The 18,927-nt window shown below is 35.2% G+C and overlaps 1 protein-coding gene across 1 annotated transcript in view; it reads left to right on the forward strand.

The window, feature by feature from the left end:
- The window catches only part of LOC139955788 (uncharacterized), a 491,243-nt gene that overhangs the window by 244,327 nt on the left and 227,989 nt on the right, over positions 1-18,927 (forward strand). The window contains exons 8-10 of the mRNA XM_071955163.1: positions 8,673-8,933; positions 14,487-14,621; positions 15,713-15,868. Coding sequence (XP_071811264.1) covers positions 8,673-8,933; positions 14,487-14,621; positions 15,713-15,868 — 552 coding nt within the window. The remainder of the gene's footprint in view (positions 1-8,672; positions 8,934-14,486; positions 14,622-15,712; positions 15,869-18,927) is intronic.

Genomic DNA, 18,927 nt, shown 5'->3' on the forward strand with positions numbered 1-18,927 from the left:
GTCTACGCGGAAATATTATATTCAAAACTGAAATAATTTGTCATATGATACAAACCATTTAGACACTTTCAAAATTAATCATCAAAAAAGATGATTTGTTTCTAAAAGATCTCTCTTCATTTTCCTTCAAAATTTGCTTTGTATACCGTATATAGCCTAGACCATACTGAACCTTGCTCATTTTTATTAATAATAGGCATATATGCAAAGCAGTGATAAACCATATGACGATAAAAAATATCAATATGGAAACTTTATAAGAAAATTCTAAGAATAGATATATTTACATCAAAGTATATTTACAATGCTTGTGGTGATAATAATAATAATAAAAAAGTTGTAACAATCTAAAGAGACAGCAGAAAACCTCCCCGTTTATACCGCGTATTATGTTGAGTTTATATATTGCCTGTTGAATCACTTGAATGGCCAATATATATGAACATTTCTGTCTCAATAGATACATCTTACTGAGAGTACAAAGGCCGCACACATGAGTTTGAAATCGATTATCTCTAAACACCATAAAAGACAATTAAAAGGAACAACAAAGGTTTTCTTATCGTCATGTGTTTCTTTAAACTGATCATTGTGTAGAAATTATCAATCTAGATAGAAGCAACCACGGCTTCAAAATTCTACATTATTAAAAAAAAGAAAAGTCGCTCGCTTCAAGATTATTACTACCTCATAAAAAAAATCATAGCCCGAGTTTTATTCATTTTGTGCGATTACTGATTTTTAATTGTTCCTCTTGTAAACATATAAGACGAAATGAACCATAATCCTCGGCTCCTCGGTCGAGGAGTCTTGTCAAGTCAAACTTAACGTTACGTTAATAAATGAATCAATTATTGCTTGCCAGTGTTTAACGACAAGGCTTTCTTATAGCCTTTTCTGAATTGCATACAAGATGACGGTTGTATTATTGCTTATACGTATTGTAGAAGATGTAGAAAGAAAAGTATCGTATATGAACAAGATTATCGAGTTCGAGGGCGAGGGGGATATAAGAGGGTGAGAAGGGGGTGAGGGGTGTAAGAGGGGAGAAGGGGGTGAGGGGGTGCACGAGGCCGAGAAGGGGTGAGGGAGTGTCCAAAGTTACATCAGTTAAATGTTTGCTTTATAATCATTGCATTTAGAGGTCTTTATGATCACATTTCCAAACGGTCACGCCACACCCTCCACCGTATAGTAATAATAATAATAATATCCCTGCTCCTAGTATCCCTGCTCCTAGTAGAATGTGTCCAATTGTAAAAATAACAATTTACCTAGTTTGACGTCAGGTCTACGAGTCTATGTGTGAGTCTGAAGGTTCAGTTTATGGATGGGGGGGGGTAACTTCCAAGGGCAGTGGTACACTTAACTTTGGTATGAAGGGGAAAACCACAAAATCACCTAAAACTGCCCCAATAAAGTGGACCTTCTGTGCATTTTGTACTACATATTCAAGTATTTGAATGTTGTTTTATTAAATTGCAAAAATTGCAACAACAACAACAACAACAACAAAATTTTATATATATATATATATATATATATATATATATATATATATATATATATATATATATATATATATATATATATATATATATATATATGTATATATATATATATATATATATATATATGTATATATATATATATATATATATAGATATATATATATATACACACATATATATATATATATATACACATATAAATATATATATATATATATATATATATATATATATATATATATATATATATATATGTATATATATATATATATATATATAAATATAAATATATTGAGACCTTCGTCAGCAATACTTGGCAGTCTAATGAAAAGTACAAAATGTAACACAATGAAAGTATGACGCTAGGTAAGTGTAAATTGCATTGATGGAATTAGAACCAAATAAACCATGACTATACAGGAAGCGGATTAAGGAGCAAAGAACAGATTACATATGTTTGTAACTGATAGTTGTTAAGGGGTCCCAAGTCTTCGTTGAGGCCGGTGATGTGAGACATAATACGAAAGATTCAATCGATTTCTTTACTATCAGTTCGGGCTGTCACCGTTTATTGGTGGTATTATGGCATTAAAACTGCATGCTTTCATTCTCCAACTGAAAACGTGTATCTCATTTTCGGACTGAAAACGTGTATTTCATTTTCGGACCGAAAACGTGTATTTCATTTTCGGACTGAAAACGTGTATTTTATTTTCGGACTGAAAACTTGTCGGACTGAAAATTTGTCGGACTGAGGGTGTACCCCCCTTAATCAGCTTCCTGTACAGTCATGGTTTGTTTGGTTCTAATTCCATCAATGCAATTTACACTTTAAACCTAACGTCATACTTTCATTGTGTTACATTTTGTACTTTTCATTCGACTGCCAATATTGCTGACGAAGGTCCCAGGGGGACCGAAAATTCCAATATATTTTCTCAACTTTACTCCTTATTTGTCAATTATGAGTATATACGAAAGATTTAATCGATTTCTTTACTATCAGTTCGGGCTGTCACAGTTTATTGGTGATATTATGGCATTAAAACTGCTTTCATTCCCCAACTGAAAACATTTTCGGACTGAAAACGTGTATTTCATTTTCGGACTGAAAACGTGTATTTCATTTTCGGACTGAAAACGTGTATTTTATTTTCGGACTGAAAACGTGTATTTTATTTTCGGACTGAAAACGTGTTTTTTATTTTCGGACTGAAAACTTGTCGGACTGAGGGGTGTACCCCGCTGTATGGACAACACTTGTTAAAGGTCCGTGAGAAAATATTGGAAAAATTGCTATAGGCAGATTCAGCATTTTGGTCATTAGTAATGAAAGACCAGTCGAGGATACTGAGCTCATTCTTCAGGTGATTAACATTTTTGCGGCATGTGTTATTCTTGAAAATAGAATGTTTTCTTTTAGTTTGAATCTTACTTCCTGAAACTTAGGAGGATACGTGATGACTTGATTCAGGTTTTCAAGATTGTGTATGGTTTTGATAATTTATCCTTCACTGACTTCATGCTTGCAAATAGTAGTTGTACCCGAGGTCATTGTCTTAAGCTCCAGAAGTCACAAAGTAGGATTAATATTCGGCATAACTTTTTATAGGGTTTATTAATATATATATTATTAATAGGGTTGTGAATGAGTAGAACAGTTTGCCTGAGAAAGTTGTACTTGCTAGTAGTGTGAATGGGTTTAAGAATGCAAGACACAAACACTTTAAAGCAGGGTAATCAAGTCTGAGTGTTTGTGTCTTGAGTTTTTTTTTCTCTCCTATAGGGTCCTTGATTGGGACTTGAGTGTCCCTCCTGATCCTTTTTTGCTACTAACCTAACTTTTTTTCGTGGCCACATGTACCATTTGTGCTAAAATTTACCCCTTGGTGTAACTGAACTCCTTAACCGCAACCAACTCAAGTAAGTCTGATTTTCAGTGACACGCGACGATGTCAATAGGACTTTAGTGTGTGATTTCTCCCATAAATTAATGGAGAAGCGCTGTTGACTTACTACATATATGTGAAATCGTTGAAACAACATTCGATCAGAAGGGTTCCCTTGCAGATGTTAATCATTGGAAACTTGAAGTGAAATGTTTGGGATCATTTTATTTTTCAATATCAGATTACAAAATTATGAATATTTTATTTCCTTACCGTCTACTGTACTTTTCATTATATTTACGTTGGAGTTGCAACACACTTATAATGGTTAGCATACCAGTTGTAAAAGCTGGCCCTAACTTTTTATTTCATTTCTTAGCCAATAGCTATATAACTACTTCCCCTTCAGTTGTCTGTACAGCACTGCCATGTACTGGGTTGTGGCAAGATTGCAATATTGCGACTCATGGATGTAAAAGTACAGCGCCCCATTTATGTAATACAGTGTTCTTCATTTGGCCCATTAATCATTAGTGTCGAATTGTTAAGTCGTTAATTTAATCTTTGATTGTATACAGTAGGTCTAGAAGTTGTTAATCATGCATAACACTAAATCATGCATTAGGCCAGTTCCATGAAACGATGAAATAATCGGTAATTGGCATCGGCCCTATTGTCACAACTAAGGGGTAATCGGTAATGAGCAATTATCATATAATCGGTCGAACATTACAGTACTACTCAATGTACAATTGAGCAGAATTTGACCACAAAATGTCTAATGTGTCAAGTTATTTCATACCCAGAAATTGACACATGTATATTGTCGATGAAGTATCTGTAAGTATATAAGCATATATCTGATACTGGAGAGATTTTATGTCCCTTTTTTCATTTTGCTGAAATTTCCATTCATCATACCCCTTTGCTTGTATTTCCCTTTTCAATGGTTGTGTCAATATACCATCAGATATCATTGATAGTTATTCAACCATACATTGGGTGGATGCGAAATTATGAGGGTTTTACTGCAAAAATTGGCCTAATTTTGGACACCAAAATGTGACATTATGAAAATGGCTGTAATTGAGATGCACTTTTCTTAGTTTTTCCCATGTTATTATGCCTTGACTTTGCATTTTCTATTCAAGTGAAAGCAGAGCTTCAATTACACTTGCAAATTTCAGTCACCCATGCTCATCAACTGCTGAAAAATAAAGATCTTCATCTTTGTTAACGTACATATTTTTGGTGTCCTCGTGCATCACATACAGTACGTTAACTGGTGGCAACTTTTCATGATTATAACCTAATCACACACTGCACAGTAGTGTACTAGGGATTGCAAGTCCCAGAAACTCACTACTCATGCTGAGAATAGGTCTAATGGCATCTCAGAGGACAAATTCATTCAAAAATACATGTGAAAAAAACTTGTTATTGGTTGTTAAACTGTACAAATTGTTCTGTGTCCTCAACATAACTTACGTTAAATGGGCATTATTTCACTATCAACTGATAGTTTTGAAAATCAAAACATTTGTAACTGATCAACACCCCACATACACTGGTAGTAAACAATTCTTTCACTGCTAGCAGTTCAATTCCTCTGTATGAGTCACAATTTGTGTGTGGTGTCCTCATTTCTAGCCTGTATAACATACGTTAACTGTGAAAATCTATTTTAGGCCCATGTCAGGAATTCTCACAGAATATTCAACTCACTTAATATTTCACCATGTTTGAAATAGAATTAAAATATTTCCATCATCCAATGAGTCTAAAACATGGTTTTAGAACATCTGTTTTACGTATGTGATGGTGTCTCATTTTTTGGTGTCTTCATAACATACATTAATAATATGCACTTTGAATGTAAATTATTGAGAAGACTGAGAACTTCCATGCTAGGAAACACTTCATTCCAAGTAGTTCTAAGGTACTCTATCTAACTAGTTGATGAAATTTGTCATTGAGCCAGTGGCTAAATTCTATAACTCCAAATTCCTGTTGTGTTGTTAACGTATGTTATGGTGTCTTAAATGATCAGCCTCATTAACTTACAATGGAATGTGATAAGAACTTCAATTTTTTTTTTTGTGTGTCATAAGATATCATTTGACATTGCTCATATATATTCCCCTTCACTTTAATGGAGAAGGGGCTATGTTTATAGACAACTGTAGGACACGGAGTAACATACTTTAACATCATCACTTGTCCTTTTTATTTGCCTCAAATCTACCTTTCTTAATACTGTATTATCTTTTAACATTACTAATTGTGTTTGACATTCACCGGAGAACCAGAATCAGCACTCAAATAGATACCGTTGTGTAATTCATTTTTGAACATGCATGTCACACTTTAGTAACCCAGTATCAAATAATGACATATATACATCCATTGACTCTGGATGCTGTTTGCTATGCTCTGAGCCTCTATAAGTTCAGACAGGTCAGGTCCTAGAGAGTCGTGGGGAGTTTAGGGAGTAAGAATTACAAATGCCAAAATACATGCAAAACTGGGAGGGAGGATGCTCAAAGTTGGAAAAAAAATAATAGGTTTTTGTCCAAGTGAATGTTCCGAATTTTCTTTTTGCAATCTGAAATTGATTGGAACATCACGCAACCATTAATTTTACTACCCTAGTATAACATGCCCCAGGTGCTGATGAGCATCTAATATAGCACTTTCAGAAAAATAATGTAATGTCAAAATCAATCTTACAGTTGATCACTTTTTTAGTGTATGTAACAGACACAACTGCATGGTTGTACTGTCAGTGGTGTGCAGTACATTCATGTAAGTTGTAATCCATAAGCCCTTGCAGATTTCTCCCACAATTGTGGTCACTTAAGCAACTGCTGATTATTAGATTAAATTCTAAGAATAATGACATATCATTGATACAAACTAACTGCTGAGCTCATTATCTCAGCACTGTTAATTATCATTCTGTGAGGCCTGCACATCAGTTTCTTTGTCAAACCATTATCAAGTAAATACAGTATTTATCTATTCCTGTTACCAGGTCAGTCTGATCCTCTCTATGTTGCTGTGGTAAGGAGTCCTGTAGCAACCACAACAAATCCAACTATCATTGAAGTATACAGAGGTGATTCCCAAACAGCCAGTGTAACATTTGATAAAGCAGTGGATCTTCCAGGATCTGCAGGTTATAGGTTTACAGTCAATGATCCTAGAGTACCAGATGAAGCAATGGAAAACACCAACAGTGAACCTGCTACTCTTACCCTACCTACTACCATGGAGACAGCTGCAAGGACTGGTATCTACACCATCACTGTAACAGAAGATGAAAGCCCAGCTGTTGCATGGAGGGTCTTAGTGACAAATGAAGCAGGTATATGAGGGTATACAGTATATGTGGAGTAGTTCTAACATACAACTGCTTGGATATGGGACCACAGGAAGGCCATTGAATTATTTGCATTCTACACAACATTTATTACTCTTGCTTTGCTGTAAATGTTTTTGCAGACATAGAATGAATATGTTATGAACATAAATATAAGGCAACCGCACCAATTGGTGTTTAATCAATACGTACTGGACATAGTCATTAATGGCTGCAATAAATAAGCGGGTTGTATTTGTCACAAGCGCAACACAGAAAATATTTATACAACTTCAATGCTGGTTTACTGACAAAGGATGCCTCAAAATAACACTAAAAGTCAGTGAAACTCTCCAAAGTACCAATTTGTTATATTTATATCAAACTATTTATTAGAGTAACAATTATGTTATGTACAGAAATCAGGCTTTACATACATGTACAAATAATGTATGTTTTTGTTTCAGGTTAAATGTGATGATAATAATTTACAAGGCCATACATGGGGGTCAGGTTTGCCTGATCCTCCCCTTCCCCACCCCTTCCCCACCCCTTCCCCACCCATTCCCCACCCCTTCCCCTTCCTAACGTTTACAAATGTTTCATTGTTTACAACATGTCAAAAAAACCTGCCAACCTGCTTTCACAAGATTAGGAGATGCAGAAATTTCCATCCCCATAATATCGGAATCAGGGATTATTGAAGGAAAAGTGGGCAAATTCAAGCTGTAACAAGAAGAGCACTATTAATGTGACATACAGTAGACAGTTTTGGATTTTACCTCTGTCATATTATAGTACACAATGGACTACAATGGACCACAATGGCATGAACATTATTATGCAATTATTTCCTAAAAAGGGAAATGCATTTTGTAGCATTGTAGTATGAATGTCAGGATTTTTAGCTTGCAAAGTGCTCTTTTGCTGCATAAGTAATTGTAAGCTTTGTAGCTTTATGGCAGTGACAAGTTAAAAGTGTCCAAAATTGAGAAGTTATATTACAATGACAACATTTCAGAGAAATATTCATGCGCAAAAGTTTACAGAGGGCAGTAACATCTGGATCACTTTGGTTTCAGAGCTAATTTATTATGTGAATACATTGTGTGTGTAATGTAACCATTTGGTGAAGATTCAGCAATGTATGGTGTGGTCACCTGGCAATGCCTTGGTTAAATGACCATGAAACTGTTTGAAATTTTGTCCATCATCTAGAAATTCTGTCCCTTGTAACCAAATTCCATCCCCTACAAAAATTCACAGTGCTGGCCACCCCTACCCCTCTTTCCCCTTTCTTTTATGTAATTTGTAGGTGTTAAGGATACATATTTAATTTGTTGATACTTTGGAGAGTTTCACAATTATCACAGAAATGTTTCCATCTTTAAAATAAACTTAGATGTCACAAAATATGCAGGATAATTTTTTCCTAATTTATATTTTTTTCCAATATTGGAAAACATTTTTGGAACTTTTGTATTCAAATTTATGTGGTAAAGTATGTTTAGCTCTCGAATTTAAAAAAAAAAGAAGGGGAACTTGATTAACGAATATAATATTGTTAGGTCATTTTCATCAAATTTTGTCCCTCAGGCACAAACATTGTAATTTCTGACATACTGTAAATTAGCATTTGTGTTAACATTGAACACAAGTTGGCGATGTTCTTTCTTAAATTCATAAGCTTCAATTAGCTATGATTCAAACTAAAAGTGAATGTTTCCTACTGAATTAACATAAAATTCAAGTTTCTGGTTGACCAGTTTTGACTCTCACCCTCTATGATTTCAAGGCAGATTTACCAATGATGTACATGACAAAGCACAGCAAAATAATATAAAACAAATGTGTAACTAACAACAGACTGTGTGCTGGTATCACTACCTTACTGCCTAAATTTCTCCTCAGCAACTATTGAAGCTATGGAGTATTCCACTGGTGCTTCAATGGGAGATTCGGTTACTGTCATGGTTGATACAGAAGTGGATGCGGCAGACCTTCGTTGGAGGAGAGATGGTGCATTTGGTCAAGTAGACTCGACAGGCAATGAATGTAACAGACAGACATCTTGTGGTGATGCTAGTGCTGTGGAATCTGTTGTCTTTGAGTGCCATGAAAATGGTGAATACAGTAACCAAGTCCATGCCATCATGAATGTGATTGTCAGAGGTGTGTATTTCTTTGATTTTCACATCTTTTATGTATACTGCTAATGTAGGTTTCTTCATTTCAGTACTTAACATGAAATGATATATAATTAACAGAAATTAAAAATAGTTATTCACTTTACATGAATTTGTTGTTACTTTGATGAGAGCTAAATAAACTCTATACGTACCGCATTCTGTGGAAAGGACAGTCTTTAACGGGATTAACTCATGGTAAGTTACAGAAAACCCTCTCATATGTACATGTTTATCATCAGTGGTAGTTTTGACTGAAGAAAGGAAGTTTGGGTCAAGATATATAAATGGCAAGTCTTCAGCATTGTTACGAATGCAGGATCCTCCGTCCGGGACGCAATGTTTTAGCCAGCAATTTGCTCGCATCCAGCGGATATAAATTTTTTTCTTTGAGAAACAAACCCCAAGTACACACACTCACAACCAAGCCTATAGATGCAAAACATAACAAACAAATTTTGGACGGAACATCTTTCTTCCCCCCCCCCACCAAAAATAAAATATCCTCTAAAGAACCAAAAGTTCTTCCAATGCTACAGATGATTGAATTTGTTTGAAAACAAGATTAAAAAACAATCCTCTAAAGGACCAAAATTTGTGATAACATCTCCCTAGGCTAGCTCCAACCTGATAAATTTCCAAGCCTAAAATGATGCAAAATGATAACAGATGATTGATAATTTAACTGCACATTGATTGATATTGCACAGTATCGACAGAAGTTAGAAAACATGCACAACAATCACACACATCTAATCACTTTTACATTGATATTTATAACTAGGGTACGTCTATATAAATATATGTACCTGGTATTTCATTCATACCCATTTAGGATAATGGTATTAAAATTAGTCATAAACCAAAAAATACCAGGTGGTCAATTCCATGATAAGGTCAACATCATACCAAAAAATTTAAAATCATTGTACATTAAAATTGTATAAGTTTCCAATAAATAGAATACTTGTAGTTACTAAAAATATTTGGTTCATCCCTGAAAAATCGTTTGTTTGATTATGGGGTTGGTAATAACAAATGGTTGCTGTAGTAACTAAATTATGAAAAATACAGTGAAATTTCGTTTTGTGCAGATTTGTACACTGTATGTGTAGTAATCATAGTTATCATCAGGTTTTTGGACTAATTATATTTGCTATATAGCATAGTGCTCACTTATTAGCTTCAATTTGTTTTTAACATCAAGGCATTAGACAACAGTGGTGAATTGAAAACACCCTCGATTTACTGTCATGCGGGTCACAAAATTTACTGTTTTTTTTTCTCCTTGCCTGCACAATAGTTTTACTTCAAATAATGAATATCAAGTCTTCACATAGATACCAAAAGGATTACTGAATTTTCCTTTTCAGAGAATATTCAAATTTTGGGGAAAATCACCCTTTAAAAATGTCACGCGAGTCACGTCACGCGAGTCACGTCACGCGAGTCACGTCAATTCAAAATAGTGTTTCTACCTATTGTGTGGATATTACAGGGATGTATTTAGTTTGATGAATGAATCACTGAATAGAGATTTTCAATTTGTTTTCGACATCAAGGCATTAGACAACAGTGGTGAATTGAAAACACCCTCGATTTACTGTCACGCGAGTCACAAAATTTACTGTTTTTTTTTCTCCTTGCCTACACAATAGTTTTACTCCAAATAATGAATATCAAGTCTTCACATACTGTAGATACCAAAAGGATTACTGAATTTCCTTTTCAGAAGATATTCAAATTTTATGGAAAATCACCCTTCACGAATGTCACACGAGTCACGTCACACAAGTCACGTCAATTCAAAATAGTCTTTCTACCTATATAACTGTGTGAAAATTACAGGGATGTTATAGTTTGATGAATGAATCACTGATAAAAGATGCATTCCCCTTTAATTAGGCGATGAATAATATTGGCACACATAATTAAACTAATTATAATAATTTCCTTTGAAATATCAGAATTTAAATTCATGAATATTTATTTGCAATATAATGCCTATTTTATCACCACATTTGGAAAGTTAGCATGTGTCATTGATTTTTTAGTAATAAACAAAAACATAATCTATATTAGTATCTGGCAATGCCATGTGCTATAACTTGACAATCTTAAGGTTTACTGCACAATCATTCCCAAAATCAAAATGAGAATGGTAATTTGAATCACAATGGAAAAAAATGAATACAGCTGTAACACTTTTGGTATATATTCAAATATGACAAATGAGAATGGTAATTTGAATCACATTTTGATAGATGTTTCTTCTATAACTTTCAAATGAGTGACTTGTTCAGACTAAATATTGTTATAAATATTAAGTGACAAGATATTGCCTGAACAACTGTACTACCCGTACAGTATATTACCTACTGTCTGCAGTCATGAGGGTAACTCAGGGACATTAATATCATCTGAACATTCCCAAGGGAAGTTCCTTTTGGACGCTTTCTAGACCAATGAATGGTATATATTTCCCAATGCAAGATCTATACCTTCGATTCACTACTGCATTTGGTCTAGAACTATCCGAAAAGTGAACTTTTCAAGCAAGTCACGTTTTCTTGTCACGCGAGTCACAATACATCTTCAATGTTATTTTCATGCGTACAACATTTTCTCAAAGTTGCATAGCAATTGAGGTAGAGGTGTTTTTCAACTTCGGTATGATTATAAAAAGTTATTGGAAACATTTTAATAAGACATAAGAAATCAAACATTTGTGTGTGCATTCTGATTTTCGCTTATAGTAACTGTCACGCAAGTCAAGTTTAGTTTTTGGCCAATTTCACCCCCAATACTTGAGGTATAAATATTTTTTCTCTACTGTTGTAAGCATTAAGGCATACCTTCACTGACTACATGAATGCTCTTCTCCCATGTAATTCTTATGTGTTGAATGATATCAAATAGAGAGGAATTTTAGTAAATATGTCACGCTAGTCACCACGAAAAAAACTTTAGGTACCTGCTAAAAATAGTACCTGATTAAAATACAGAGCCAGATAATCTACGCGAACTCAAGAATATTGCCACTGCTACAGTACTGTTTAACATCTGTACAGTAACTGACCACTCCCTGTAGTCCGAAACTGTAAACATTCTTGCTGCACAATCTTAGCCCTTGCACCTGTTGCATGTGCTGTGTGTGTACCAACCTTATGCAGATCACCACCATAGATGATTCATAGCACATACCAAGAGAGCTAACCGGACAAAAGATCAATGAAGGGACAAACAGATAAATTCCCCAGTCATGTTGTGATACCCACACTTTGCTACGACTAATTTCTTGAAAACTTCAGCATAGTTCCTTTTCAGCACCTGGTTTGTCAAATGCTCTAAACATTTATTTTGGGCAGAAACTGATTCAGCACAATTCATACAGGTCTGTCAATTGTTACTAGTAGTAGCATCTTCTACAATATGAATACCGACTCTGCGCACAACCCTCGTTGTAAATTTGATCTTTACCTGGTGTGGTCGTCCTTATATGCATTCTGCACATTTGTATCCTAATTCTTACGTTGACAGTCCCATACCCATTATATGCTGCTGCTTGTAGTTGGACTGGGCCCTGCAGTGGACTGTTCTGTACATTTGCACTGTTACTGTTTAGGCAGGGTACACATTTGTGTGCTACTACTATACACAGTACAGTGCTGTTAGTGTTTAGGCAGGGTACAAATACAGTGCTGAACTGTTTAGGCAAGGTACACATTTGTGTGCTAGTACTACACACAGTACAGTGCTGTTAGTTTTTTATATGCAGGGTACACATTTGTGTGCTAGTACTGTACACAGTACAGCAGACCTGATAACTCTCCCGGTTTTACCGAGAGACTCCCGGTTTTTACCCGAATCTCCCGGTTTCATATTCTATTCTCCCGGTTTTTTAATGTTTCATCACTCGCGAAATTTCTGAAAATAGCGAACAGTTAGTCCTATGCCTATCGCGTAATAAGTGTAATCTAAAACTAGATTGATTGTTTACAAACACGTTACGACTGACACAGTGCTGTGCAGGACTCTCAACCAATATCAGGCTGCTTTGTCAGTTCTCACACTTCGCCCAATGTCGTTATTGTATGTTGGCCTTGGTCGAGTCCTGAATACAGTACAGTAGAGTGGCATGCACTGTGCATATGCCATGGTGCCCAAGTTTAATAAACACAAATTGTCACTTGTTTGCATGCGGCGTACCTAATGTGTGCAGTTCGCATGTAGGCTACTTGCATACGACAAAAAACAGTTAAGTTCTATGCCAGCACACACTTTACCTGCGTCCTCTTGGATGCTAGGTGAATATCACGTCTTAAACTATGATTTAAGAACGGCTGTTTCAAACATCTCTCTCTGTTTCGGCGACTTTAATCCCTATTCATTAAGCACAATAGCATAACCTGCGAATAAACTTGTACAGGGATTATACGAGGTGTCTACGCGGCAATTTGTTTGTCAACGATTTTATACGCGATTGTATTTGTTTATATGTCTTTATACGATCCTGTGCGCGTACACAAGTCCAGTTATACATGAGCGGTACTGTAGACTATTTATTTAGGAGTATTTACATCATTTCAGTTGAAAATTACCAACCTCCCTATTTTCCCCTTTTCTCCCTATTTTTTGGCCCTGAAAAATGTTATTCTCCCTATTTTGGGGTCAAACAGGTTGACAGGTCTGCTTAATGGGAACCATGAGTTAAGCAAAATCACCACACTTTGTAAAGTGCTATTAGTGTTTTATAGGCAGGGTACACATTTGTATGCTAGTACTACACACAGTACAGTGTTGTTAGTGTGTTATATGCAGGGTACACATTGTGTGCCAGTACCACACACAGTACAGTGCTGTTAGTGTGTTATAGGCAAGGTACACTTTGTTTGCTAGTACTATACAGTACAGTGCTGATAACATTCAGTAGATCATGTAGGCCCATCTTTCTTGTGGTTGGTTTGAGACACGGTGAAGAGGGATCGCGGAATGAAAGCTAAGGCCTAAGAGATTCCAATACAATGGTTCTCATTGGATACCATTAATCAGTGTATTAAATAGTATGATGATAACGTTAGAAGGGGGAATGGCAATCCAGTCGCTGGATATGAGTGTTGGGTAAAGGTTTGAATTGATAATACTTTTAATAGGGTCTAGCTTGAAATGAAAGAAATGGAAACAACACTGATTGTTTGGACTTTTTTTTCATTTTTATCAAATCTTTAAATGAGATTCTACAATGGAAAAAAAAATATTAAAGGGAAAACCGTTGTTATAGGTTAAGGCTAGTGTCCATATGGTTCATGATATGTTCGATAGTACAGTTAGTGAGCTGGAAGTAGCGGCTCTGCAAAAATTCCTGGTATACCTGTTAATACCAGGTATTTGTCAGCTGGTATATAGGTATCTGTTTTTGCTTTATAATGTATACCGACACACCCAATTGCTACAGTAAGTACCACTCAATTACTCTGCAGAAACTTCTCATTCATTGATCAATCATACTGAGATATTTTTCACTCTTCAATAATTGTAGAATGTCCAGAGAACATGTGGAGTCCACCTGACTGTACTAATACATGTGAACCGTGTATTAACGGAGGAGTTTGCTCAGATTTAAGTGGTCTGTGTCTTTGCCCTCCGGGATTCAGTGGAAACAATTGTGAAAACAGTAAGTTCATTCTTTGTCTAAAGTATAATGCATGATGTCAACAATCCTTTGTACTTTAACTTATCGTTAATCTGTTGGACGAGCTACTATAGGAACACAGGTGATGTCATTATTCAGTTCTAATTTTCTCCTTGGAAAAAAAAGCATTGATTATATCCATGCTAAGGGTGCTTTTACCATAGGTCCTGATCTGTTCTCGACGTGGAGATCAAGACTGTAGTTTAAATGCTATTCAGATCTGGATTAGCTTTGTGTGGTAGTGCAAATTTCACACAACCGGTAGTGTTGCAACATGAATCCCAGTATCGTAACTACAACCTGGATTTTCCTCAACTTTCATCTATGTGTGCTGCCCCAGGAATTCCGGGGCATGATACCGAAACTAATGTAATAACCTGTTGTTTTCCCACTCCCGGTAGTATTTACACATTGCACTGTGATCGGGAATAGTCAATACAAGGATCGGGATACCAGGATTCACTTGACTACAGAGATCCCGCAAAACTCTAATCTGGATCAGATCCTGCTATTTTGATGCTGGCTGAGAACAGGATCTGATCTCACAAATGATATCTTTGCCCTTACAGTTCATTCAAGAGAACCTTCAATAATTACTATATTTATCTCCTCATTGTGTTTCTCATTAACAATTGACTGCAGTAGAGGATATCTAGTCCTACACTGAGACTGGATCATGAACATAAAATATATAATAATTACCCCTCATATCATCTGTACATGGTTGGAATATGTTATAAATTGTGTGATTGATCAGTTAGACTGTTGCCTGAAATATTATTTTCAGTTGAGATATAACATTAATTTTCATTATGACTATGGGTATTGCACTTTAATTGTCTCCACTCATTTGTACATGACAAGAATACCTTTGGTCAGATTTGTCACTGATCTATTAGCTTTTCTCTCTCTATTTGTGCTTTTATTTTCATCAACATGTTTATCAATATTTCTGGATCCAACTTTACCTCCTATTAACAGCAGGAGGAAGGAATGTCATAGGTAAGATTATGTCACTGATACATCAGCTATTGTAAAGGTCACTAATGTCTTGATCATGTTTTGATCAACAGTTCATGGCAGGAATGTCTTTGGTCAGAATGCTGAGTATATATGTGATGATTCTGGTGATGACCATGCTGATGGATGTCAGGGTGCAATCATCTGTTATCCTGATCCTCTTGGCTGTTTCTGTCCTGCTGGCTATAAAGGACTAAACTGTACAGAAGGTATCAATACAAATAGGTTTTGATTCTTTTGAAATAAATGAACAGGCTAATGAGTATGCATGCTGTACAATAATATACATTTCAGTCAGATTTTAATGAACAAAACAGAAATTGCTAATTTATTATTATTAGTACTTGCCTCTGAAATTCATTTCTCTTCAACTGAAAATATGCAACATCTTGATACGTTAACTTGAAAAGAAAGGAAACAAGTTATAAACAAATACCAATACAACAAGTGAAGCAACTGAAACTGCAGTAGAAATGCTGCTTAATCTCAAAACCCTGATAACAGTACATTTACTGGATGTAAGATGACACAGTGACACATGCACATTATAACTTCCGGGTCTGAGTGTAACATACATAGTAATATGTGCCACCTTCCAAAGCTGATAAAGCATTGATTACAAAAGAACATAACAAGCAGTCCATTTGGTCATCTATTGCCCACCATATCCTATGCAAAGAATTTACAATTCATGACCTACTGCATTTAAAACTATTGGCTCTAGCCTAGCCTATTTGACTGATTTTTATAGATGGGTAATCCGTACTTAATGCAGCTTACGCAAAATGAGGGAACGCATGAAACTACTAATGTTAGAGCTAGCCTAAAGAGGTTTATGTGTTTCACTACTTAATTTAAGGAGGCCTATCCTAGACTGGAACAAAGACCAAGCATTTATCTTCATGCTAAAGACGTCACTGGGGACTAATGTCACAGCAAAGATGGACTTGTAAAGACAACGGTCAAACTTCCTTGAACATATATTGAATTGAATTGAATTTATTTGCTTCAATCCATTTTTTACATTTTGAACAGTATAGTATAAATATAGATGGTATCAAATACAGTAAATATAGAGTAATGAAATAATATATATGTGAGATGGAAGTAGAGGAACCAGAAATAAGCGGATACTTTTCTGGTCTGGTCCCTTTGTAACAATGAAAATGCAAAATACATCACCCACCCCACCACCCCCCCTCCCCCCCCAAAAAAAAAACAAAGTCAATATCTTATGAAAAGAGAAAGAAGGAAACATAAGAGAAAAAAAAAACAGGAAGTACAACTAAGATGGATTGCTATGCAGTAGGTATTGTTTTAGTTTGTTCTTAAAAGTATTGAGTGTTGGAGAAATGACATGACATGATTAAGAGAATTCCAAAAGATTACACCTCTGCTACGAATTTGAGAATGGTTAAGACTAGTTCTAGAGTAAGGATGGTGTAGCATATTCATCGAACGAGTGTTATAAGTGTGATAACTAGAATTGTAAGCATAAAAGTTATTAAAAGCTGGTGGGAGAAGACCATGATGAAATTGTACATAAATATACCTAGTTGGTACTTGTTCAAATCATATAAAGTTAATGTATTGGAGTCTATAAAGAGAGGAGCAGTATGCGAGATGTAATGAGTCTGGTTTATATTGCGAATAACACGTTTCTGTAACTTAATTAAACTGTTAAGTAGAGTTGACTGTGTATTGCCCCAGACAAGAAGACTATAGTTGAGATGGGGAAGCACAAGAGCATTAAACAGGGTAAAAAGTGACTTCTTAAGTAAAAAATTCTTTAGTCTATTGATCACACCATTGGATTTGGGAAGCTTCTTGCTGACCTCGGAGATGTGTTGTTTTCAAGTCAACTTATCATCAATGGTTATCCCTAAAAATTTAGCATGAGGTGAAGCATCAACTTGATGGCCATCCAGTATAACATTAATGTTACTAGAGTCTTTGACCTTGTTATCAAAAATCAGTAATTTTGTTTTTAGAATATTAAGAGAAAGTTTATTTGTTCTGAGCCAGTCAGAAATGTTTGAGAAATCACTAGCAGCTTCAGCAAGAGTATCATGTAAGTCCTTATTTTGTGGGAATACTGTGGTATCGTCAGCAAACAAGATAAAAGTTGAGTTCACAGAGGACTTATAAATATCATTTATATATATAAAGAATATACAATAGGGGTCCTAGTGTAGAACCCTGTGGTACACCAATATTACATAGGATACGATCTAAGTGGGAACTATTACACTGTACATAATTACATCGATTTTGGAGATAACGTTTAAACCAGTTATGGGCGGTACCACGAACACAATAGGCAAACAATTTATTTAATAAGATACGATGATCAATGGTATCAAAAGCCTTAGAAAGATCAATGAATATGGCAGCAGTTGTGAGTCTATGTTCCAAACCTCTTTAAATTTTATCTATGAGACTTAAAGCAGCCATATAAGTAGAATGTTTATTGCAAAAACCATATTGGTTTGTATATATAGGATTTTATGTTTTGTAATAAACTTATAAAGTCTATTATATATGCAAGACGGTCAATGATTTTAGAAATGACAGGCAACACAGATATTGGTCTGTAATTTGAGAAATGTTTCGGGTCCCCAGACTTAAAAAGTGGAATTACCTTCGCAATTTTCAGCTCTGACGGAAAAACTCCACTTGAAAAAGGCAAATTCATAATTGAGTTAGTGGTATTAAAATAATATCAGCTACATGCGTTAGAATTTCATAATATTATCATAACCAGGACTCTTGCCATTTTTTAATTTAGACAGCTAAAATTTTACCTCCTCAACATTAGTTGGGAAAAACACAAAAGAATTTGGAATATTGCTATTAACATAACTTAATGGAGTATGCTCCCCAGCATGAAGCTTTTTAGCTAAATCACTAGCAACTGAAGGAAAATAACTATTAAATTCATTGGCAATATCATCATCATTTGAGGACAATCCATGAGCACATGCAAATGTTCTGGTTCTCAATTAAAATGATATAGACCAAACATTATACATAGGCCTATACTTGGCTCTTAAAAGTATTTATACCACCATATTTTAATAAACACAATTGATCTCCTCTCTGCAACATTGCTTGGAGTAAGTCGCAGCAATATTTTAAGCTGCAGTGGGCCAGGTCAAATAAATTGTCATGTTTAATTTGATGGAGATATCTGTGAATATACAAGATGTTCAAAACATGAATAAATGCCATTGCACTTCGAAGCACACAAGTTGTATTAAAGGGAGCC

The sequence above is a fragment of the Apostichopus japonicus genome, chromosome 2 (genome assembly GCF_037975245.1).
Source record: "Apostichopus japonicus isolate 1M-3 chromosome 2, ASM3797524v1, whole genome shotgun sequence".
Classification (NCBI taxonomy): domain Eukaryota; kingdom Metazoa; phylum Echinodermata; class Holothuroidea; order Aspidochirotida; family Stichopodidae; genus Apostichopus; species Apostichopus japonicus.